At 33.0% G+C, this 22,513-nt stretch overlaps 2 protein-coding genes across 3 annotated transcripts; one reads left to right on the top strand and one right to left on the bottom strand.

Moving 5' to 3' along the window:
* Positions 1-9,341: 9,341 nt before the first annotated feature.
* LOC117907125 (allene oxide synthase 1, chloroplastic) lies at positions 9,342-11,313 on the top strand. Its single transcript, XM_034820517.1, has one exon. The coding sequence runs from the start codon at positions 9,435-9,437 to the stop codon at positions 10,995-10,997; it is 1,563 nt and encodes a 520-aa protein (XP_034676408.1). The 5' UTR covers positions 9,342-9,434; the 3' UTR covers positions 10,998-11,313.
* Positions 11,314-16,092: 4,779 nt separating this feature from the next.
* LOC117905925 (wall-associated receptor kinase-like 14) lies at positions 16,093-20,239 on the bottom strand. Of its 2 annotated transcripts, XM_034818806.1 has the most exons (4): positions 19,063-20,239; positions 18,000-18,077; positions 16,362-17,687; positions 16,093-16,217 (listed from the first exon to the last, which is right to left on the bottom strand). In XM_034818806.1, the coding sequence occupies exons 1-3, from the start codon at positions 19,790-19,792 to the stop codon at positions 16,411-16,413; spliced, it is 2,085 nt and encodes a 694-aa protein (XP_034674697.1). In that variant the 5' UTR covers positions 19,793-20,239; the 3' UTR covers positions 16,093-16,217; positions 16,362-16,410. The 2 variants fall into 2 exon arrangements, with proteins under 2 accessions (XP_034674697.1, XP_034674696.1); XM_034818805.1 differs by having other exon boundaries at positions 16,187-17,687.
* Positions 20,240-22,513: the final 2,274 nt, after the last annotated feature.

Genomic DNA, 22,513 nt, shown 5'->3' with positions numbered 1-22,513 from the left:
TAAGTCATCAACTTCAATGTTATTACTTGCTTCATCTTGATCTAATTCCTCCAAAATATCTGCAATTGACATTGCTCATTTTCCATTAGCACGATCTTTACCAAAAACAAGACTTAGATCATCAAAATGTGGAAACATCTTTATGCCCCTATAAAATATACAAAAAATAACTAGCATCTTTAACATAAAAGTTACTAACTTAAAGAAATATTAATCTCATGCCACATTAGTTTGAAGACAAGATAAATAATTAAGAATATATATCATTTCTTTCCTTTGATGAAATTAATTATATAATAGAGTCTATTTGAATTTTTATGATCACTTCCAACTATAGCTCCTAATTATTTTCCCAAAAACATCAATGGTAGATACCCAAAAAGAAAGAATATATCATGCATTAAAATGTAATTGATATTCAAGCATATAAAATACATAATATATTGAAAGAAAGGGAATATACCAATGTATCCAATAAACTAACAAGATGTTGTGGAATAAAAATACAAGATAGGAAGTATTGTAAATATATTTACCTTGACCCAATCTTTGAATACATTTTGATCACATAAAACCATTTTCTTTTTGTTGTCCCAAGAAAACCTGCTACCATGGATTAGCATATCCATTATGGCATTGAATTGTTTTTTTAAAGTTTTCACACGCAATTCAATATGTGGACTTGATTTAAGTTCACTGTTTGGAAGTTTTTCCTCTAACATCTTCTCCACTTATAAAAATGCTCTTGGTTTAAACCCATCATCACATTTTACCTTCCTTAAAACACACAACTCAACTAGACACTCAACCAATTTTTCATCCTCATCGGGAGTTTACACTTGTTTGTTTCTTCCATGCCCCCTTATTTGACCACTTGATGTAGAATCCATCCTATGTTTCAAAAATATCAAATTATGTAACTATTTTTTAATTATAAATGTAATATGAAGACAATAATAATAAATACATGTCTAATTATATCTCAAATTTAACAATAGAAAAACATTATCAAATTCAATTCAAACTAGTTTATCATATAATAATTCGTACAAACCATTCAAAATTTGCAAATGATAAGTCTAAAACATCAAACATAATTTTTTTCCTAAAATAAACAACATACTATAATTTGTTCCATTCATTAAACATTTGAATTGCTATATTTCTTCACCAAGCACTCCATTGATTTGATGGTTCAATTATAGTTATTGGTTCACCTACAACTTCGTGGTCTTGCACATCCAATTTTTTTTCCAATGGGTCCACAGACATCTCTCTTTTTATAAGATTATGAAGAAGATAACAAGCAAAAATGATTTTACATTAAGTCTTTAATGGAAAGAAACAAGAGCTCCTAAGTATAGCCCAATGTAGTTTAAGCAAACCAAAACATCTCTCGATAACATTTCTTGCTAGAGAATGCTTCATGTTGAAAAACTCTTTATGGGTTATTGGCATGTGTTTCTCTCTCCAATAATTGAGATGATATCTTTGCCTCCTATCTAGGGCAAGAAATCTCTTTCCATTTTTGTATAGTCAGCATCAACAAAATAGTAATAACCTAAAATGAATATTCCAAAACATATTTTTAAAAATATATCATATATTAAAAAAAAAATCAATAGTTTCTAAAAGACACATATTTACCATGTAGAATTGTTAATCCATTTCTCTTACTAATTGCATCTCGAAGCACTCAAGAATCAGAGGCTAATCCCTCCCAACCTAGCAATACATAAATAAACTGCATGTCTTGAGAACAAACTTCTAAGACATTTGATGCAATTTCATTCTTCCTTGTTTGATATCTAGGTTTGTCTCCCTCAGGCACATTCACTCGAATGTAAGTTCCATCTAAAGCTCCTAGATAATTCTATTTAAATAAAAGTAATGTATTGCTTTAATATGAATTATTTAAACCTATATAAACTAAATTTATAATTTATATACCTTAAACCATTTCCATATCTCATCTGTAGAGTTCTTAAAGACTAGTTTCGGTTTTTTGAGTAATACTCCTTGTAGGCGAATAATTGCATTCAATACTGCATTGAAATGTCTACTAACAGTTTCTCCAGACCTTAGAATTGAAATTTTATAACTCGATTCTTTACATGATGTGCAATAATAATGCAACCATTTCTTCTACATCAATATATTTTGAATCATTTAGTTTACCAATAGTACGAAGCATGGAACATAACATGGTGAAAGTATGTCTATCCATCCTAAGTTACTCCATACATGCTATATCATTCCCATAAATCAATCGATTAAGATTTTCAACTCGCAAAAATATTCTATTTGTAGATCTTTTCATCAATGTTTGTCTCTGATAATGTTTCCTTGTAGCAGTACCAAGTGCAGTAAACATATTAAGTATGTTCACTATAACATATAGAATCAAGGTAAATTGTTCTCTTATTTCCATCTCAATGAGGTTCATGGTTGTTCAAGAGTCCTAATCACAAAAGAAAAAAAAAACAATGTGTTTTTAATAGGAACAAAAAAAAAAGATTAAATATTCTATGTTTGACCTCATTATTAATTTTCTATAAGCAAAGAAAATTAATATACGCAAATTCATTTGTACCAAACTAATACTAGTTTGCATACATTTTCTGAAGTTCAATAATATGACTACCAAAGTTCTAGTAGTCATAAAGTTTATACATAACATTTGTATATGTTTGTATATTTATAAACATAATTTTTAATGGTTATTTAAATTATGTTAAAATTAGTTATAGGTTGATAGAGTTTATCGAGTTTAATTGCAGGATGGATCAAATGTGAATGCATGTTTTATCTATAATGCCACTATGTTTTATCTTTAAGCTTGAGGAGACTCAATTTTGACACTTAAAAGAAAAAGAAAAGTTTAATACAAGTATTGTGCCTCTCTTTTCCTTGCTTTTAAGCCTTTTTTCAAAGCACTATGGATTATATTAATTAGGATGGTGAGTAAGAACCTTGGGGTTTGAAGGAACTGAGAAGTTGAAGAAAAAAAACAAAGACAAAGTGGCAAGAAGAAAGAGAGTCCAAGTGAATTTTCCAAGAAGTAATGTATGGATATAAGAAATGTGAAGAGTTTAAGACCATTCTGCAGCTTCAAAACTGTATTTTAATCTCAAATTTTTGTGTTTTCAGAGTTGAATTTTCAGTAAGCAAATGCAAAAACATTTACCATGTGAGACCAGGAACTTCAAGCAAAAATCTAACAGATGATCAAACCCCCTGTTTTTTAGGCTTTTACCCATAAATCCAAACTCAGATAAGCTTTCAAAGCCATTGGGTTGGGTAGCCCATTGAAAGTCGTCCAAAAAAAGTATCATTCTTTTTGTTATGTTGTTTCCCTTCTCTACTTTTCCTTTTTGCTCTCTCTCATCTCATCACTCTTTGTTTCTCTCATCTTTTTGGGGACAAATCTCAAAAAGACTTTTGTCCTTAAAGCTAAAATTAGTTTCTACCAAAGAGAGATTATTTAAAGAAATTGTATCTATCTTATTTGTCTAATACAATTAATATTTGCATCTTATTCTAACTTATTTCTTTACACCTTGAGTGCTTAAGTATGTCTTAACTAATTGTCGTATTATAGATGTTGAAAATAATAATTTTTTAAAGTTAACAAGTTCAAATTTTAAAATTTAATCTTGACAAAACATAGCAAAAAATAAATACATAAATAAAATCATCTAATTACTCAATAATTTTTTAAAAAAAGTTATGAGCTACATGTAAATTGCTGTGTAAATTTATTTGAAATCCAAATGCAAATTAAATATTAATTAGAAATTGGTCTCATCTTATCATATGGTACACTTGCATATTAGAATATTAAAGTCAAATCGGGCCAAAAGTTTAAATAATTAAAACTCACTTATTTTAATACGTAATTATTAAAGAGATTTCTTATTTTATTGTAGGGAATCAATTTGCTATCATATCAAATTTTTTGTTTGACTCAATTAAAGCATATAGTAAAATGATAAAAACATGTAAATGAAATTATAAGTTTATAACACAAATAAATAAGATTAAAAAAAATATAGTATAATAGGACATCAATGTTATGAAAAATGAGCTTTTTAGCCAAACCCAAAATCAATTTTTTTATTTATTTTTCTTTTTATTAAAATAGGATCTAACTAAAGAAAAGAAACCACATGACCAGTGGGGGTGGTCCATGGAAAGTTGCCTACACGATTCCCCTACTTTTTTTCTTTGTATTTTCTAAATATTCAACCGCCCTCATATATTGACTTTCATTGATATAGAACCTCCTATGGTACTTTTCCTCTCTAAAACCATTTTTTTCCCCTGATCTTTTTGTGGGAAAAAAAAAAGACAAAAAAAAAAAGTCCTCATTAGTTTACTTTTCTTATCACCCAAAATCTTTTGACTTCATTATCAAGTCTTCAATTAGTTCTAATATCTTCCCAACTCCAAAGCATTCAAATGCTTAATAAATACATCTTTTTTTCCCCCAAAATACAAAACTTGTCTGTTTTATACAAAAACTAATATAATAATAAAAAATTAAAAAAAGTTAAAATACCCTTTGTATAAGAGCAGTAGACATCAGAAGCCTAAATTACAATTCCTTACCCCAATATCTCAACAAGGCTGTTTTTGGAAGCCATTTCATAGAATAACTTCAAATGATCATCAAGTTGAGTAGATAAGATTTTAGGAACCCAATCAAAATAGCAATCACTTCAAATCCAACAAGGCTACGAAGCCAATATGGACATGTTCATAACTGAAGATCACAAGTGTTTGAAATGAACTAAAATAATAAGGATGAAGCCTAAAAATTTTTACTCGACACACCCACATACCCAAATTCCCAAATCAAACACTTGGTGATCTATTAGATCAAAGATGTTCCATTATTTACAGAACCTAAGCAAAGAATAAAACAAGGAAATCAAAGAAAACAAAAACCAAATTTGACGGTTCAAGCAAACATAATTGAACCAAACACCCCTTAAGTCTGTAAAAAAAAACCTCAAGATTCCAAACACAAATCAATAAAAAAAAAATGATTTATATAGAAGAAGGAAAACAGAGAAAGAAGTGGAAGAAGAAAAAAAAAAAAGTAAACCTGATTGGAGATGCATAAGAAAATTGTCAGAACCTAGATACAAAGAACAATGACAAATTTTGGATCCAAAAATCGAAATAAACATCCAAAACCCTAGAAATTAGAAATTGAAATTTTTTTTCTAAATATTGTGGAAGGTTTGATTGATTCAATTTGGGATAATCACTTGTTGCAGAGAAGTTATTGATGAGTGGGTCTCTAATTTTGTGGAGAAGATAGAGGCATTGGGCTTGAAGAATGAAGTCCAAGGGTAAAATGGCAAGTTTAGGTTATTTTATATTATTTGATGGGTTCAATGAATCAGAGTACCACACCCTCTTGATGAATTTGGAGGAATCATTTTTTTATTCCATTTTTGTCTTTTTAGAATTTATCCAAACATGGGAATGACAGAGATAAGAAATGAGATATCTACTCTCACTCCCTATTCTAGCATACCAAACACCCCCTAAATGTATTCTAAAAAACTACCCACTTTTATAATAAATTCTCAATGTTGAAATTATTTTAGGGATTTAAGAAACATTAGGAATTGTTATTTATTTAGGTTTTCTATGTTAATTAGGATTTTTAGTCTAATAGGAATTGGAGTCCTAGTACAAGTATGATTGGTTTGTTATAAATAAGTTTGTTATTATGTTGAAAAGTGTAATGCAACAAACTTTTATTTTTAGCAAGAGTATTATCAATATCCAATTGTGTGGGTTCCAACAATCGGTATCAAAGTCAAGTTGATAAGAGAATGTGAAATGTTATATCAGAGCTAGAATATCAAGGAATGTCCAAAATCACAAGAAAATTGCAATCTTGTTGATGAAATTATAGTTGCAAATAATAACTCAATTCATTCTTAACTTCCAAAATTCATAGGTAAGAATTTTGATAATTAGTACATTCAGATGTGTATCTTGTTTAGATTTCAAGGTTTATGGGATCTCGTAAATATCGGTTACAATGAAGTAATCGATTCGAAAGAATTCGATGCACTATCAAATGAATAGAAAGATTCATTAAAAGATTCTTGAAATAAAGATAAAATAAAAAAATAATAATAATAAAATAAAAACTCTATCAATATTCCAAGTAGTAGCTAAATCCATATTTAAGAAAATCTTAGAGGCAGAAATAGCAAAAAAGATATGAGTTACTCTACAAAAATTATACATAGGTGATGAATGTGTCACTTGAATAAAATTGCAAACATTAAGAAGTGAATTCAAGTCTATTCGCATGAATGACTCTAAATCCATCAGGTTATTTTGATCAGGTACAAATCATTGTTAACCATATGCGAGTTAATGGTGAGAAGTTTGATGATCAACAAATAATATAAAAAATTATGTGATCTTTAAGCGCAAGATTTGACTATGTTGTTGCAGCAATTAAAGAAAGAAAATATATTTTCACTCTTCCAGTTGAAGGGTTGATGAATTCATTATGTTCCCATGAACATGGAATGAATCAAAGAATCAACTCTACAAATTTGGAGCAACCCTTGCAGAGTAGAGCATTTATTGGAGGTCATGGTGGCCAACAAGGTGGCAAAGGTCATGGCTATGGCAGAAGTAGAGGGGAACACAACAATTTCAACAATAAAAATGGAGATGGTGACACAAATTCTTCAAAAAGAAGAGGCAACACCTCTAAACCTAAAGACAAGTCACACATACAATGTTTCAAATGCAAAAGGTATGGACATTATAAGTCAGAATGTCAAATGAAATTGCATAATGAACAAGTTGAGCAGCTTGAAACTATTGAAATAGAGCAAAATTTAATAATAACTTGCAATGTAGCAACATCAAACGTAGACTGCCAATATGTTTGGTATCTTGATATAAGATACAGTAATCACATATGTGGTAAAGAAAGAATTATTTTCACAATTAAATGAATCACTCCAAGGTGAAGTTAATTTTGGAAACAAATTCAAAGTTTCGATCATGAACAAAAGTAATGTTAAAATATGTTTTAAAGATGGTACTAATGTTACTATAACAAATGTATTTTTTGTTCCAAATATTTTTGGGAATTTTTTGAGCATGTGACAATTAAAAAAAAAAAACATGTCATTAATATCTCTAATGGAATTTGCACCCTTAGTAATAAAAATAAGAAAATGATTGCAAAAGTGCATATAACAAATGATAACATGTTTTCTATGTTTCTTCAAGCAAAAACTTTATTTAATTTGAAGGCAACAATGGAAGATAGCAATTGGCTTTAGCATTTTCGATTTAGTCATCTTAATTTATGAAAAATTAAGAGATCAAACTTGAGTTTTGTAGATCAAAAAATGAAGTTGCAAATATTTTTACAAAGCCACTAAAGACATATATGTTTGAGAAGTTGAAAAATGATGTTTGGTGTGATTGCTTTTACAACTTAGATTAAAGAAGATTGTTGAAATTATAATCCAACTTAAAGTCAAATTAATTTTTTTTTTTTAAATTTGAAAAATATTAGAAATTGTTATTTGTTTAAGTTTTCTATGTTAATTAGGACTTTTGGTCTAATAGGAATTAGAGTACTGATACAAATATAATTAGTTTATTATAAATAGACTTGTTATTATGTTGAAAAATAGAATGCAATTAATTTTTATTTTTAGCAAAAGTATTATTAATACCCAATTGTGGGAGTTATAACACTTAAAATGTTATATTTTTATTAAAAGTTTATCAAATATTTGTTTAAGTTAAAGAATTATATTTTATTATAAAATATATTTTTCAAGAATAGTCTTCAAGAAAATTCTTAGGATTTTATTTTGTTTCGGTTTTTTGAGAGGATTGGGATTGAAAAGTCTGGCCATGAATTTAACAACAACGAAAATTCAAATTCAAATTCATAGATAATACCGTGTATCGAAGTTAGGCGTTTTGTTTTTACGTCATGGAATTTTGGCACCCCCAAAATTGACCAGAGATACTTTAGTGTAAACCCATCTCCAATCAAATCGGAGACAAAAATTTGCAGAAATTATTGTTTACCATAAGTTTTCCTGTTTATGGGAGTTTAGTGTGATTTAAATTGCAACTCATGTGAGCTACAAATATATGCATTACTTCAAATGTTTTTTTTTTTTCCTGGGCAATTGCACATCACATGTGCTAAGATTATTACAACATATGATTTTGTTTGAGAATAATTGTTAAAATGGTCAAAATTGTCAACGAAGTGACGGGTATATGATGAATGAACATAAACTGTCGCCTCTCCCTTAGCGGGGCCATGGAAGGCACAGGGAGTTTGATTGGTTTCAACTTGTGGTCTGAATGTGATGTGTTGTTGTTATGATGACAAAAATACGAAAGGTCTTCTCCCGTTTTTCTCTTTTATTAGTCATCACCTTCCCTGATTGACTGTCGGTGGATTCTATTGTTTCAATACATAACTCTTCCATGAAGTTCATGTTTTAATGTATAATATTTTTATATTAAAGTGGGAAGTGTGCTGAGTCCATTTCAAAATTATTTTTCAAATGAAAGCTAAATTGAAAAAAAATAGATATGAAAAAGAGTGATCTTGTTTAGTGGGCCTTTGCTCGTCCTTTCATGCGTGGAGGTCGTCCAGACTCCGGGATGACCCTCTTCCAGTTGTGGAACGCGGTATCCATAATTTCGGTTCAAACATTACTTACTAGTTGCCGGTTTCCACACGTGGCAAGTGCACCAGATTAAAGGGGAAGCTGGCCGGCTGCAAGTTTTCTGGACGGTTGTACTTTGGGAATGGGATGGTGATTCTACTCCGTCCAAACTCTCTCCCTGTGGCTCTTTTATTGAACATTTATCCATTACAGATCATTTACGAAACGTAATGTAATAACCCGAATAGCTAATACAGGGACAACTTGCACTTCCATTACGGCCACCGAGGCAAGACCCTCAAAGTCAGATGCTAAAACAACACGTGATTAGGCAGTCCAGGCATAAAGCGACAGAGCAGTCCCACGTTCCTTTTCCTCCCGACGGGGCAACTAAAAATCACTGTTGCATACACGTGGAGTAGACGCTCCTAAAGAAGGGGCGCGTAGCAGACACTCGGTGACCAAAAAATGAACAAGCGACAGAGGAGTTGTGGGAGGGAAAATGTAAATTTCATAAAACCAAATAAAAAAGAAAAAATGAAAAATGCACATCTTTCACGACTCCATAAATCTATTTAGCTTTTCCAAGTCGGTCGGCCCGCCATCCCACTCACAGCTCTATATATGGATGGGTGGATATTTTGGAAAGTGTATCAAGGCCCAATAGCTTTTCTCCTCTCTCCATTCTATGCAAAAGCTGACTGAAAGAGGGCTTTCAGTGGTTTAGTTTTAGACATGGCGTCCCCTTCTCTAACTTTCCCTTCCCTGCAACTACAATTCCCAACACACACAAAATCATCTAAGCCATCCAAGCATAAGCTCATTGTTCGCCCGATATTTGCCTCTGTTTCTGAGAAACCATCGGTACCGGTTTCTCAGTCTCAGGTGACGCCCCCCGGTCCAATCAGGAAAATTCCCGGAGATTATGGTCTCCCTTTCATCGGTCCCATGAAAGATCGTCTTGATTACTTCTATAATCAAGGCAGAGAAGAGTTCTTCAGGTCCAGAGCCCAGAAACACCAGTCAACCGTGTTCCGGTCCAACATGCCACCCGGACCTTTCATCTCCTCCAACTCCAAAGTCATCGTTTTACTGGATGGAAAGAGTTTTCCTGTACTCTTTGACGTTTCCAAAGTTGAAAAAAAGGACGTTTTCACCGGAACTTTCATGCCCTCCACCGAATTCACCGGCGGATTCAGAGTTCTTTCCTATCTTGATCCATCCGAGCCCGATCACACCAAACTCAAGCGCCTCCTCTTCTTCCTCCTCCAGTCCAGCCGCGACAGGGTCATCCCAGAGTTCCATTCCTGCTTCTCCGAGCTCTTCGAGACCCTTGAAAGCGAACTCGCAGCAAAAGGCAAAGCCAGTTTCGCCGACCCTAACGATCAGGCATCCTTCAACTTTCTTGCTCGCGCTCTCTACGGCACCAAGCCGACTGATACCAAACTGGGTACTGACGGGCCTGGCTTAATCACGACATGGGTTGTCTTCCAGTTGAGTCCCATCCTCACTTTAGGCCTACCCAAGTTTATAGAAGAACCCCTTATCCACACTTTTCGACTCCCGGCATTTCTGGCTAAATCAAGTTACCAGAAGCTCTATGACTTCTTCTACGACGCGTCAACTCATGTTCTGGACGAAGGTGAGAAGATGGGGATATCAAGAGAGGAAGCTTGCCACAACCTCCTTTTCGCCACGTGCTTTAATTCCTTCGGAGGGATGAAAATCATCTTTCCAACAATTCTCAAATGGGTCGGTCGAGGAGGAGTGAAACTGCACACCCAATTAGCCCAGGAGATTAGATCCGTCGTCAAATCCAACGGCGGAAAAGTGACCATGGCGTCCATGGAGCAGATGCCGCTGATGAAGTCTACCGTATACGAAGCCTTCCGGATCGAACCCCCTGTCGCATTGCAGTACGGCAAGGCGAAGCAGGATCTGGTGATCGAAAGCCACGACTCTGTTTTTGAAGTCAAAGAAGGTGAAATGTTGTTCGGGTACCAACCGTTCGCCACCAAAGACCCGAAAATCTTCGAACGATCCGAAGAGTTCGTGCCGGATCGGTTCGTGGGTGAGGGTGAGAAGCTGCTGAAGCACGTGCTCTGGTCAAACGGACCTGAAACCGAGAATCCAACCTTGGGGAATAAGCAGTGCGCAGGTAAAGACTTCGTGGTGCTGGCCGCCAGGCTATTTGTGGTGGATCTATTCCTGCGTTACGATTCCTTTGACATCGAGGTTGGCACGTCGGTGTTGGGTTCTGCCATCAATCTAACCTCCCTAAAGCGAGCCAGTTTTTGAGCAGAGCTCCGATGCCGTTGCTATGTCTCACCGGCGCCACCGCCTTCGTGGATATGGGGGCTGATGTGAGAGGTGATTAGGCATGAGATGGGGTCCGAATGGGCCCGAGATGTATAATACTACCACCGATGTAGTTGGGATGGTCCCACTGCTGACGTGAGATGCACTTTCTACATAATGGAAATCCGATGTATTCTTGTTTTTTATACCATCACTCTTCCTCATTTCTACATATGTAATGTTATCCAACCTACCCTCGTATTAGACCATACCCTGGAATGGCACTCTCGGCATGTCATGATGGGTCTGTTTCCGGCATCGTTTTGACTGCTGCCTCCCAAAAACATGATGTGTCCAACAAAATTGATGGTTGACCTCTTCGTTATGTCACAGTTACGACAGCCCTAGTGCCATCACCGCTGTGAAACCACTGTTACGTGTTTACAAGGGGCAAATTTTAAGATATCCATTTGATATTTTGATATTTGTAATCAACTTACATCCATTATAGAGGATATAGATAAATAAAAGCAAGGTACAAATACAACAAAAACCACATAATTACCATTAAAATATAGAAAATATGAACCTAAAATATAAAGCAAATTGATATGAATAGGGTATAAAGCAATGAAATCGAATTATAGGAATGATTTAAGGTCACTTTTGGTACATAAATTGAATATTGGCATATTGCAATGGAAGTCCAATGAGAGAGACAAATCTTAGAGTCCATGTGATTAAAAAATAAATTTTAGTTTTTAAAAATAGAAAATTGTTTTTAAAAATTTATAACATTATTTTATGGTTGTTATTTGTTTTCAGCTTTTTAAAATCTAAGTGAATAGAAAACGAGTAGGAGTTATTTTCAATAATTTATATAAAAAAATAGAGAAAATAAAAAAAATCCATAAAAACAAATAACATTGAAAATAAAATTTCAAATATCATTCTTCTTCTATGTCAATGATTTAATAACGATATTGAAAATCTTTAAATAAGATTTTTATTTAAATTATCGGTGTTTTTCTAAATTTCTTTTAACTTTTTTTAAAAAGATTTCATTAAACAAAAAAATTTAAAATCAAATTATACTTGTTATATTAAATTTATTAATTTTAAAAAATAATTTCAAACTCAAAAACCAAATTAATTAGTACTACAAAGCCACATAACTCAATAACATTAGAAAATCGTAGATTAAAATTTATTTTAAATGACTTGATTAGTTGTTTTTTATATTTATCATATTTTTATAATTTTTTTTAATAGACAAATAAACTTTAAATCAAGTAAGATTTAATGTGTTGAATTCATTAATGAGTTTAATAATTTTTAAAAATTATTTAAAACTCAAATAGTAATATAACTAATATATAAAAAACATATTAGCGACTATTGTTTTTCTTCTATATAAAACTATATTTTTATGTTTTTTTTTTTCAAATAAACTTTGAATCGAATAAGACTTAATGTGTTAGATTTTTTAACAAGTCTAATAATTTTTAATAGTAATTTGAAACTCAAATAGTGAACATATTAATATTAGAAATTTATGGATAAAAATTAATTCACGATGGTTTTTGTTATCCAATGGTTCTCCTAATCGTGTTTTGATGATAATAATCATAATTAAGTTTTTTATTAGTTTGAATTATAAATAATTTCATGTATTATTTTGAAAATTCATTAAAGGACTCAGTAAATGCAAGATCAAGACAATTAGAAAACTTCTAATAATAGAAAACTTATATAAGATGAATACATGAGTGCTCTTAGAATTTTCATACATTTTCATGTATATTTAAAAAAAACCCAATTCAACCCCCTATTGGATTTAACCTTTATTTTCTCAATTCTATTCTTCTTTTTGTACATAATTATATTTTTATAAATTTTCTCACTAGAATAATAAACTTTAAATAAAACAACACTTTGTGTTAAATTTAGTAACGAGTTTAATAATTTTTAAAAATAATCTAGAACTCAAAAAAATATATATAATCACTACAATAAAATAATATATAAAAAATGAGTCATGACTTACACTATTTTTTCATATATATAAAACTATATTTTTTGAATTTTATGATTAAGTGAATAGGTTCTAAATTAAATGAAACATGATTCATAATTTGATTTTTTTTTAAATCTTTTAATTTTATGAATATTTTGATTAAGTGAATAGGCTCAATTAATTGTATATTAAATCAAAACATTCTTGAATAATGTGTTTGTTATTTGAGTATTTACATGTTAAAAAGTCAAAGATTATTTTTTATTCATTTTAAATAAAATACCATTAACCTATATTAATTTTTATTATAATTTTTAATAAAAAATAAATCAATTATGCTTTTATAAAAATGTTAATATCTATATCTTTTTAATATGCATTAAAATAATATGTATTTTTTATAAATAATATAATTTATGATTTTATTATAATATTAATATTTATGTTTTACTAAAAACTATTTATTTTTAAATTTATTTATAATTATAAAATTATTTTTTATTTTGAATAAGACTTGAATTAAATTTAATTAATATTATATAAGTCAAATTTACAATGTTTTACCAAAATAAAAATAGAAAACTTAACTTATCCAAACAATTTTTTATTTTTTATTTTTTAAAACGTTTTTAAAAGTATCTTATCAAACACTATTATTTTTATAAAATATAAAAAAATTATTTTTTATTTTTAATTTGAAAAAAGTTTTTAAAAACAAGTATTGACCAAACAAGACCCTACTTTTGTATTCAATTTGTGACTCTATGTAATTGAAATCGAATGAGTTCTTTTTTGTTAAAAAAAAAAAAAAAATCATTTCTAATTTCTAATTCCTATAATCAAACCAGACCTTGGCATGACACTCTTAGCATGTCATGGTGGGTCTATGCTCGAGTAACGTTTCTATCGTGCGTCCCACCCAAGATGCCTAGAAACATGATTTGTCCAACCTAGGGCTCTTGGTCTAGGGTTTAAAATAATTTGGTCTAGGGTTTAAAATGTCATGAAATTTCACTGAAACAGCGGAGAAATTTCGTGGTTGACATGATTGAGAAAAAGGAAGAAAAATTTAATATAATATTTTCATCTTAGGGCTCTTGGTTCTCTTATCACTGCCAACCATGAAAACTACCATTACATGTTAACGTGTGCAAAATTTTAAGTATCTATTTGATATTTAATATAATAAAATTTAGATCAATTATCAACTATATACATAAATAAAAGTATATACAAAATAATGGAACAATTACCACATAAATAAGATAATCTTAGACGGTGTTTGATTTTTTATTATTTAAATTTAATTTAATTTAATTATAAATATAACTTAATAATATTAAATATTAAATTATTTATTTTTATTATTTTATTTTTTAAGTATTTAGAATTAAATATTACTACTACAAAGACTATGTTGAGATTGTGTTTTGATTGGTCGAAAAAGTTATTTTTAATATTTAATAAAAAAACATATATATTTTGGTTTTTTTTTTCAATCAATTTAAAATATTACAATTGAGTTAAAAAATAAAGACCGTCTTAATCATCTTAGATACTACTTTTTGTTGACAATTTGTAACTCTAAATAGAAGCAAAAAATGTTTTTCTCTCCTCAATTTCTTTCGTCCAATAAAATCCCCTAAACAAACTTACTCATATTTACTCGAGTTATCCTTAGAATGAATTGAGGGTAATCTCGAGTTTTCTAGATTAGTGTAAATCCTAAGAAGTATATAAAATTAGATCAATAATAAATTCGTTAATCTAAAGTGGGCATAATAGCAAAACGAACTATCCATATTCTTATGAACATGAGCAATAATCCATGTTCTTATAAACGTGGGGCTAAGTCATGTTCTAATGGACACGAACATTAATTCGTGTTCTTATGAACACAAACATTAATCCGTGTACATAAGAACACGTATAGATAGCTATGACCATGTAAATATAGTTGTTAACATTCAATAGCACATTTTCTGTTATAAATCGTTATAAATCCATTCCACTGAGAAGATGACACGTGGACTCGTGAAAGGAGATAAAAACGAAGGAAACGTTCCAGAAGAAAGAAAGTGAATTCTCACTGTACCAAGCTCATATTTGGTACAAACTTTATAATGGAAAGATGCCAAAAAAAAAAATCTACTTCTTGTACGTTGCTGCTTCAATCTTTTAATGGGTAGTGTTGATGTACATATATGGAGACAAATGGATATATCGCTGTCTGATTTATGTAGCTTACCTACTGGAGATCAACTATTCAAGAAACATGCTTTTTCCTAATAAAAACTTATGCCCTAGTTGTTGTTTTTAAAAATTGTTTTAAAAAATAGTTTTTGAGAACAGTTTTGTGTGTTTTTAAGAAAAGAAAAATTATATTTAGGAACTAAATTTTAAAAAACAATTTTTGTTCTAAAAAAAAAAAAACATGTTTGATTGAATTAATAATTATTTTTTTTAGAATAAGTAAAACAAAAAATATGTTTGAAAGTTATTTTTTTAATTAATAAAATGTTTTCTTCCATTAACTTGATATTAGAAATATATAAATAATTTTCATATGCACAATTCATTTAAATTAAAAAAAGTTTTATTCCATTTTGAATTTTTTATACCAATTATAATTTTCTTAAACAAATGATAATTTTGTCACCATATGTAAATATATTAACTTCAATAATTTAAGGAAGAAAAAATGGTTTACGGTTAAGGGTGTGGTAGTTGGGTGAAGTTCACAAAAAACAATTAAGAAAATACAAAAAGAAAATAGAGAAAACACAAAAAATGATCTATTATTTGAATAGTGAAAAAACGATGAAAACATCTTTTTATTGTTATAAAAAATGGTTTTTGATAACAAAGGAAACACAAAAAACAAAAACACACTCCCTTTCTCAAATAAATTTTTTGCGTTTTTTGTTTTCAAGAAGAGAAAACAATTCTTAAATGCCGAAGAGAAAGAAGGCCTTAAATCATTTTTTTAGTACCATAAACATGCTTTTTCCTAATAAAAACTTAATCATTTTTTTAGTACCATAAAAGAGAGAGAGAGAAGAAATTCATATCGTGAAATGTACAAAATACTGGACCTCCAGCTCTCTATGATTGGTGATGGCCTGGAAGAAATGGTGGGTTGGCAGTACGTCCATACAGTGGGCTTATGTTCTGTCCACATCTCTGTTAATCATTTGAATGATCTGTTGGCGCATTCAAGCCCATTAAATGACAGCCATTTGTGCACCATAGTACTAAAGGATCAGTACTAGGAAAAATAGAAAACAAACATAGAAACAAACGAATGGATCCACAGGCATGCAAAACTGTACTGTAAATTAATCTACCTTGATGGTATATATTTACAGGACGAGGTTGAAGTTATAAGAGTAGTTTTTATGCATGTCGCTGAATTATATTACTCAGCAAACTGTTGGATGAGGGTGAACTCTGTCCGCTTAACCAGGGATCCTGCACTGAAACAGGTGAAGTATCCTTCAATCTGCCCAATGAATTCATACTAGTCACCTTAGTAGGAAGCACAAATAGACCTTCGCTACCCAATCCACCTTTTTCAACTGTCATGCTAAGCGGTATCTCGCTTACATTAGATGAGGAAGAGCAGGAGGATGTCTCTGATGAAGCTGTGCATATGTTGTCCTCCGAAGTTGCCCATTTACAAAGTTTAATTTGCTCAAGCTCAGCTGCCACTTCCATCATAGAAGGTCTCATGTCCCTGTGAAATGCAAGGCATCTGAATGCCAGTTCCGCCACCTTGTGCAGAGAAGAAAGGCTCCAAGCATCCCTGTGGGGCTCTAGGAATGGATCTATTATCTCATCTAAACGCCCCTTACCAATCCTGTCAATAGCGAGCGCAGCCAGATTCACCTCATTCTGAGGCCGAGAAAAGTCCACCACTTTTAATGCTGTTATTATCTCCACAAGAACTACTCCAAAGCTATAAACATCACTTTTATCCGAGAGATGGAAGTTCTGATGGTACTGAGGATCAAGGTACCCAGGAGTTCCCTGAGGGGCGGTTGAGATGTGGGAGGATTCAGCCATACCAAGTCTTGAAAGACCAAAATCTGCAAGCTTAGGGATGAAGTTGTGATCTAAGAGTATGTTGCTAGACTTGATATCTCTGTGATATATGGGAGGGTTGAGAGCAGAGTGGAGATGAGCTATGGCTTGAGCGGTTTGAGTGGCAATGCTCAGGCGAACTGCCCAGACAAGCCCATTGCCTCTCTCTCTTTGTAAATGCTGAGACAATGTTCCGTTGGCCATGAATTCATAGACAAGTATCTGTTCACCTTTTTCTATGGAGCACCCTAGGAGGCGGACTAGATTCGGGTGGCTCACTGAAGAAATGAGCTTGATCTCATTCAACACTTCCTCAATACTGCCAGTATCTCTGTGTTTGATCCTTTTAATGGCAACCCACTGGTTATGGAGTTTTCCTGAGTAAACTGTCCCATAGGCCCCAGTTCCCAGTCTTTGTTTCTCAGAGAAACTACTCGTGGCTTTCTCAATTGCTCTGTAGGGGTAGATAGGAATGCTGCATTTTCCCGTAGCTTCAGATAGACGCCGCCTTGTGCTGTTTCTAGCTTTCGAAGTCGAGCATCTTCGCATAAAACAGCATATTGCACTGATACTGATCATCAGAGCAATCCCTGAGAATTAAAAGGGCATTTCCAAATTTAGAAACGAATGTTTTGATGTGAAAATTAATTTTCTATCATGCTTTCATCCATGTCTATTTGATAGTAAAGTTAATTACGATCTTTCTTCGCTGCTGCTTGCTGCTACACAAGCAAGCCACGCCCCTGTCCCAAAATTACATACATAGAAATATACAAAATCTTCTGTTAAATATTCCCATCAACCCAATGTTCATACCAAATTTGAGATTCTGTCCAGCTGCATAACAGTACGGTGTTAGCAATTTTCTCCGGTTAGTTGGGACTTGGGAGAAGAAAGATTACCTCCAGCTAAAACAAAAAATCTGCTGGGACCTCCACATTGGCCAGAAATGTATCTAGAAGGATTGCACCCAGAAGAGGCTGTCAACACAACAAAAAAAATCAGAGGAATAGAGACCATTTAAAGAAAAACCACTGCATTACACTAACATAAGAGAACTTCCTAAAATTAATGAAAACCTTTGAGGGCATCTATAAATTGAGAAAGCTAATAACAACACAAACAATTTTTCTTTACAAAAGATTCGCCCACTTGCTATGAAATGTATCATTTGGTTACATGTTCTCAAAAGCCCTACATTATAATGGCAAACATTAGATGGCCGTACAATTAAATCTATCAACAAGTTGCTAATACCTAATATCACAAGAGGGCCCCCACGAGATGCAGTAGGTGAAACTACCCCAATTTTTTGGCCAGCAAAAGAGAAAAAAAAGGAAGGAAAGTCACTTGGTAGACTGAATGATGAAATAAAATTTGAAGGTATGAGCCAATTGATGAAATTTAGTGGGACCAAATGATGGAGTGGTCCCATGTATAGAGAAGTATCGATATCGAGGACCAATCAATATAGTTTGCTACATAAAGCGGGGAATCATGATTGCCTGACACGCTCGAAAAGTAGGAGGTGCTTGACTTAAGATAGGTCGGCCCATCATCAATGGCCAGTTAAGTCTGAAGGCAATTGATTGGCTGTTTCTAAGTGGCCTAATGAAAGGTTTTCCTTCCACTTTCAACGATCCATTCCGGTTCTCTGACGTCATCTCATCCATGCTCTACAATTTCTAAAAACTTCAACCATCTCATTTAAATTATACCACATTACATACAATTACAACTCATATTTTACGTATCACGACTTAGCTATATTTCTCCTTAGACTTTGAGAACTATGGCATTCTATAAGGGGCATACCATATGGCATCATAAAGAGGGAAATTTCAATTATAAAAATTACCTTGATGGCCATTATCAAATGCAAAAAAAATCAAGTTAAGCCTCAAATTATGTTTAATTATCTTATCAAATGAAGAAAATTAAGAAATTCAGGTAACCGGAACTCACCTTTCCGGCAGCCCACTCCGGCCTGGTAACCATCACCATCGAATCCATCCCTGCACTTGCACCGAAAACCTTGCTGGCCGGCGACCGGGGTCTGGATTTCAGTACATGTGGCTTCCTGGTGACATTTGCATTCACCCAAAAGCCACCATCCCAATTGAACAATCCCAACATCCAACACAACCGACGATGTATTGAAGGCGTCGACGGATATGGACGACAAAAGATATTGACAGTGGCTTTTACTCACGTTAGCTTGACTGAGGAAACCATTTTCGTGTTCCTCAGAATAACAGCTTATGCTATAGTTGTCTGAACCACAATCTATCGACTCAAAGTGAGTGTTTACCTTAGTTGTTGGGATCGTGCATGTTGACGCTGGTGATTTGCAGTGTTTCAGTAAAATTCCATTACGCGTAGTTGGGGCGTAATTTGTGTTGAAGAGATGGTCCAAGGATTTGATCGAGCGGTTGCATCTCACCTCCAGGTTGACCAGTATGCTTTCGGCGAATATGCTCCGGACTGGAAATTCACCCACCATGATGTCACCGTCTGTGCTGCAGTTCAGACGGATTTGGCAGGCGGAGGAGGTTCCGATGAAAGGGAAAAGACGGTGTTTGACTGTTTTGTTGTGGCCGCATTCTTGGTGGCACTTGTTTGAGCTGTGAGCGATGACGTACATGGGGAGAATGGAGAGAGCTAAGAAGAGGAGAAGACGGGTTTTACAGATCATCTCCGTACACTGTACGAATTGCAAGAAACTGAGAAAGAAAAAGGAAGGAGATGTCAAAAATTCGAATCTTCCAAGCTATGAACAATGAGTTTATGAAGATGAATCAGCCATTTTGGCTATGGAAGGGAGGTATCTTGATAAGGAAAAGGGAACATATCGGAGAATTGCCCTATTTGAAGGGCATGATCCTAGTGCTGCAATTCCTTATGATGACAGGAATCTCAAAGTAATTTGAGGAAACATTCAACCAGACCGTATTTTTCAAAGTGAAAGAGAAAGCTGGGAAGAAAAGTGTCCAAATCCTGCTGATCACTAAAACCATAAAATGTACTTCAGGAAGATCAAACACTCCAAAGAGGTAGTGGGAAATTGAATCTATCAAGGTAGAGAGTTTTCTTCTCCTTTCCACACCTCTCTGTTGTCCTTTTTCTTCCCAACTTCTTGACCGTATATGCAATAGAATAATTCTAGTGTGGAGTGTTCAAACCAGACTTTGAAATTATTACGTTTCTATTAAAAAAACCAAAGAGACAACAGGATTATAAGACAAGCTGCCCCTTAAAAACCTCTGCTATTTAATTAACTTTTATCATGGAATATGCAGAAGATAAGGTGGTTCTTTTCAAGGGATTTCGATTAAGCAGTGAATTAATATTACATTAAAAGTCATTTTCTAGATGGGACCTTCTCATTCCAAGATTTGATGCCTGTGATGCAAGTGTACGTTGAATTCAATCCATGTAAAAAACAAAGTCTGCCTTCACATGGAAACTCAGCCCCCTAACCCTGACTTTGGAAACTCCTAGTCTCCTAATCTCCCAAAAAACCCTGAGGAAGTCAAGACTTTGAATCCCCAATTCAATCAATTATCAGGAAATTGGAGTTATTAGGGTGGGCCCCTCCCCTTTGAACAACATAACAAACTTCCCGTGATCATTCATTATATTATAAATTTAATACAGCATAATGCAATACCAAATTACCGATACACGCCACTTCATCAGCTGTGCTGCACACGCACGTTGACTGTTTGAATCATTGAATCCCGCCGTTGGAGCAGCGGGGCCACTGAATTTGACGCTCCCGATGCTCGATTGCCCGTGGAGCAGTGTGCATCGGCACCACGAAGAAGAGTATTATTGCCGTGGACAGCATTTTGATGAATGATGACCAGTATTTGAGAATGATTTATGTGCTTTGCACGTACAAAACCCACGCAGAAAGTTTCCACGGGATATCGACAATTTTGGATATAATTCAGCCGTGTTTGGCTCGTCCTTCTATCTTTCCTTCATTGTTTATGTTATAGTTATTGTTTAATCGCACCATTCATCCAAATAGTAAAACAAATGTATTTTTTTATTGGGATATTTGATTAGAGAACATTAAATAAATCTGAGGTTGGGCTGCCTTGGCCTGGGCTCCTGTTCAACTCATTTTGATGTGCTATTGGGCCAACCAATCGAGTCTGATCCAGCCCATATCCAGAAATGTCGATTCAGATAGCCTGAGGTCGTGTTTGGATTATTGAGTTTGTTGTTATTGCTTGCTAATTTGAGATGTGAGAATTAGGTTGAAGGGATGTGCAAAGTGTTATCGCTTGGAGTGTTGTCATGAGCTTGCTGCTGAGCAAATCCAGTTGGGAGTGGAGTCAAACTGCGCATATGGCTGTCGCCCTCAAGGCCTCACAACTTCTTTGGTACTGTTTTTTTTTTTTAATTATTTTTTTTAAAATATTTAAAATGTTAAAAAATACTTTATAAAAATTTAAAAATTACAAAAAAACACTTCAAAAAAAAAAAAAAACTCAACAAGGCACTCTCACAAGAGAATTTCTACAATAATGACTTGTTTTTTCATTATTTTCTAAGCTTTGAGTTTTGAATGCAAAATCAGTCTAGACCGGTGGCGGCTGGCCATTCTTTGACTCCCAACTCCTTTGATTTTGCAATGTGGTTCAAATGATACAAAACAAAGGAGAAAAAAACAAAAAGCATAATTTGACTGCTATTGCTTGCAAGAAAGCCATAATATAGAAATGTTTATTTTCTAAAGCAGTAGTTACATTGTATGACAAGAATTCTAAAAAAAATAAATATGAAGTGTATTGGTTTTTACTTTTCTTAGTTTAAAACCATGTACTAGTTTGGGAACAGGTGAGATGGAATATCTTGATTTTCGACATATGATGATTGCCAAGCCACAGTAATAAGATTTGGGGGGTGTACAACAATTTGATGCTCACAAGATTTAATCATGTGAAAGGAATTTGGACCAATTGCAATTAATTCATGTGGGTTATTTGGCAAGATGCTTGTATTCTTTTCCTTCTTAGTCCAACTACTTATGCAATTTAACAATGTCACAATGCATATGTCATGGTTGAGCACTAACCTCAATCGTGAAACATGTAAACTCAGACTACGAGAATCTCAAGAGAGGCCAAAGCTCCTAATACAATTTTAATAAAAGAATTGCTGTTACATCCATAATTAAATATTGCAGCATGACAGTCTTCTTGGACACTCCTCTCTTATGTGTTGTGTCAGCAGCTTCAACTTGTCATTAAAAATGTTCCCATATTTCAAAGTACGGGATGGGACATTAAAGTAGTGTTGAAGGCCATTAGATAGGCTCCTTCAAAGAAGGATTCCCACAAATCCACAACACTAGATTTTGCAGCTTCTGCGAAACAAGCCAAAAAAGTTATTCCATTTTTCA

Source organism: Vitis riparia, chromosome 18, assembly GCF_004353265.1.
Source record: "Vitis riparia cultivar Riparia Gloire de Montpellier isolate 1030 chromosome 18, EGFV_Vit.rip_1.0, whole genome shotgun sequence".
Taxonomy (NCBI): Eukaryota; Viridiplantae; Streptophyta; class Magnoliopsida; order Vitales; family Vitaceae; genus Vitis; species Vitis riparia.
Note: the sequence above shows the minus strand (reverse complement) of the source record. Positions and strands in the feature narration are given on the sequence as shown.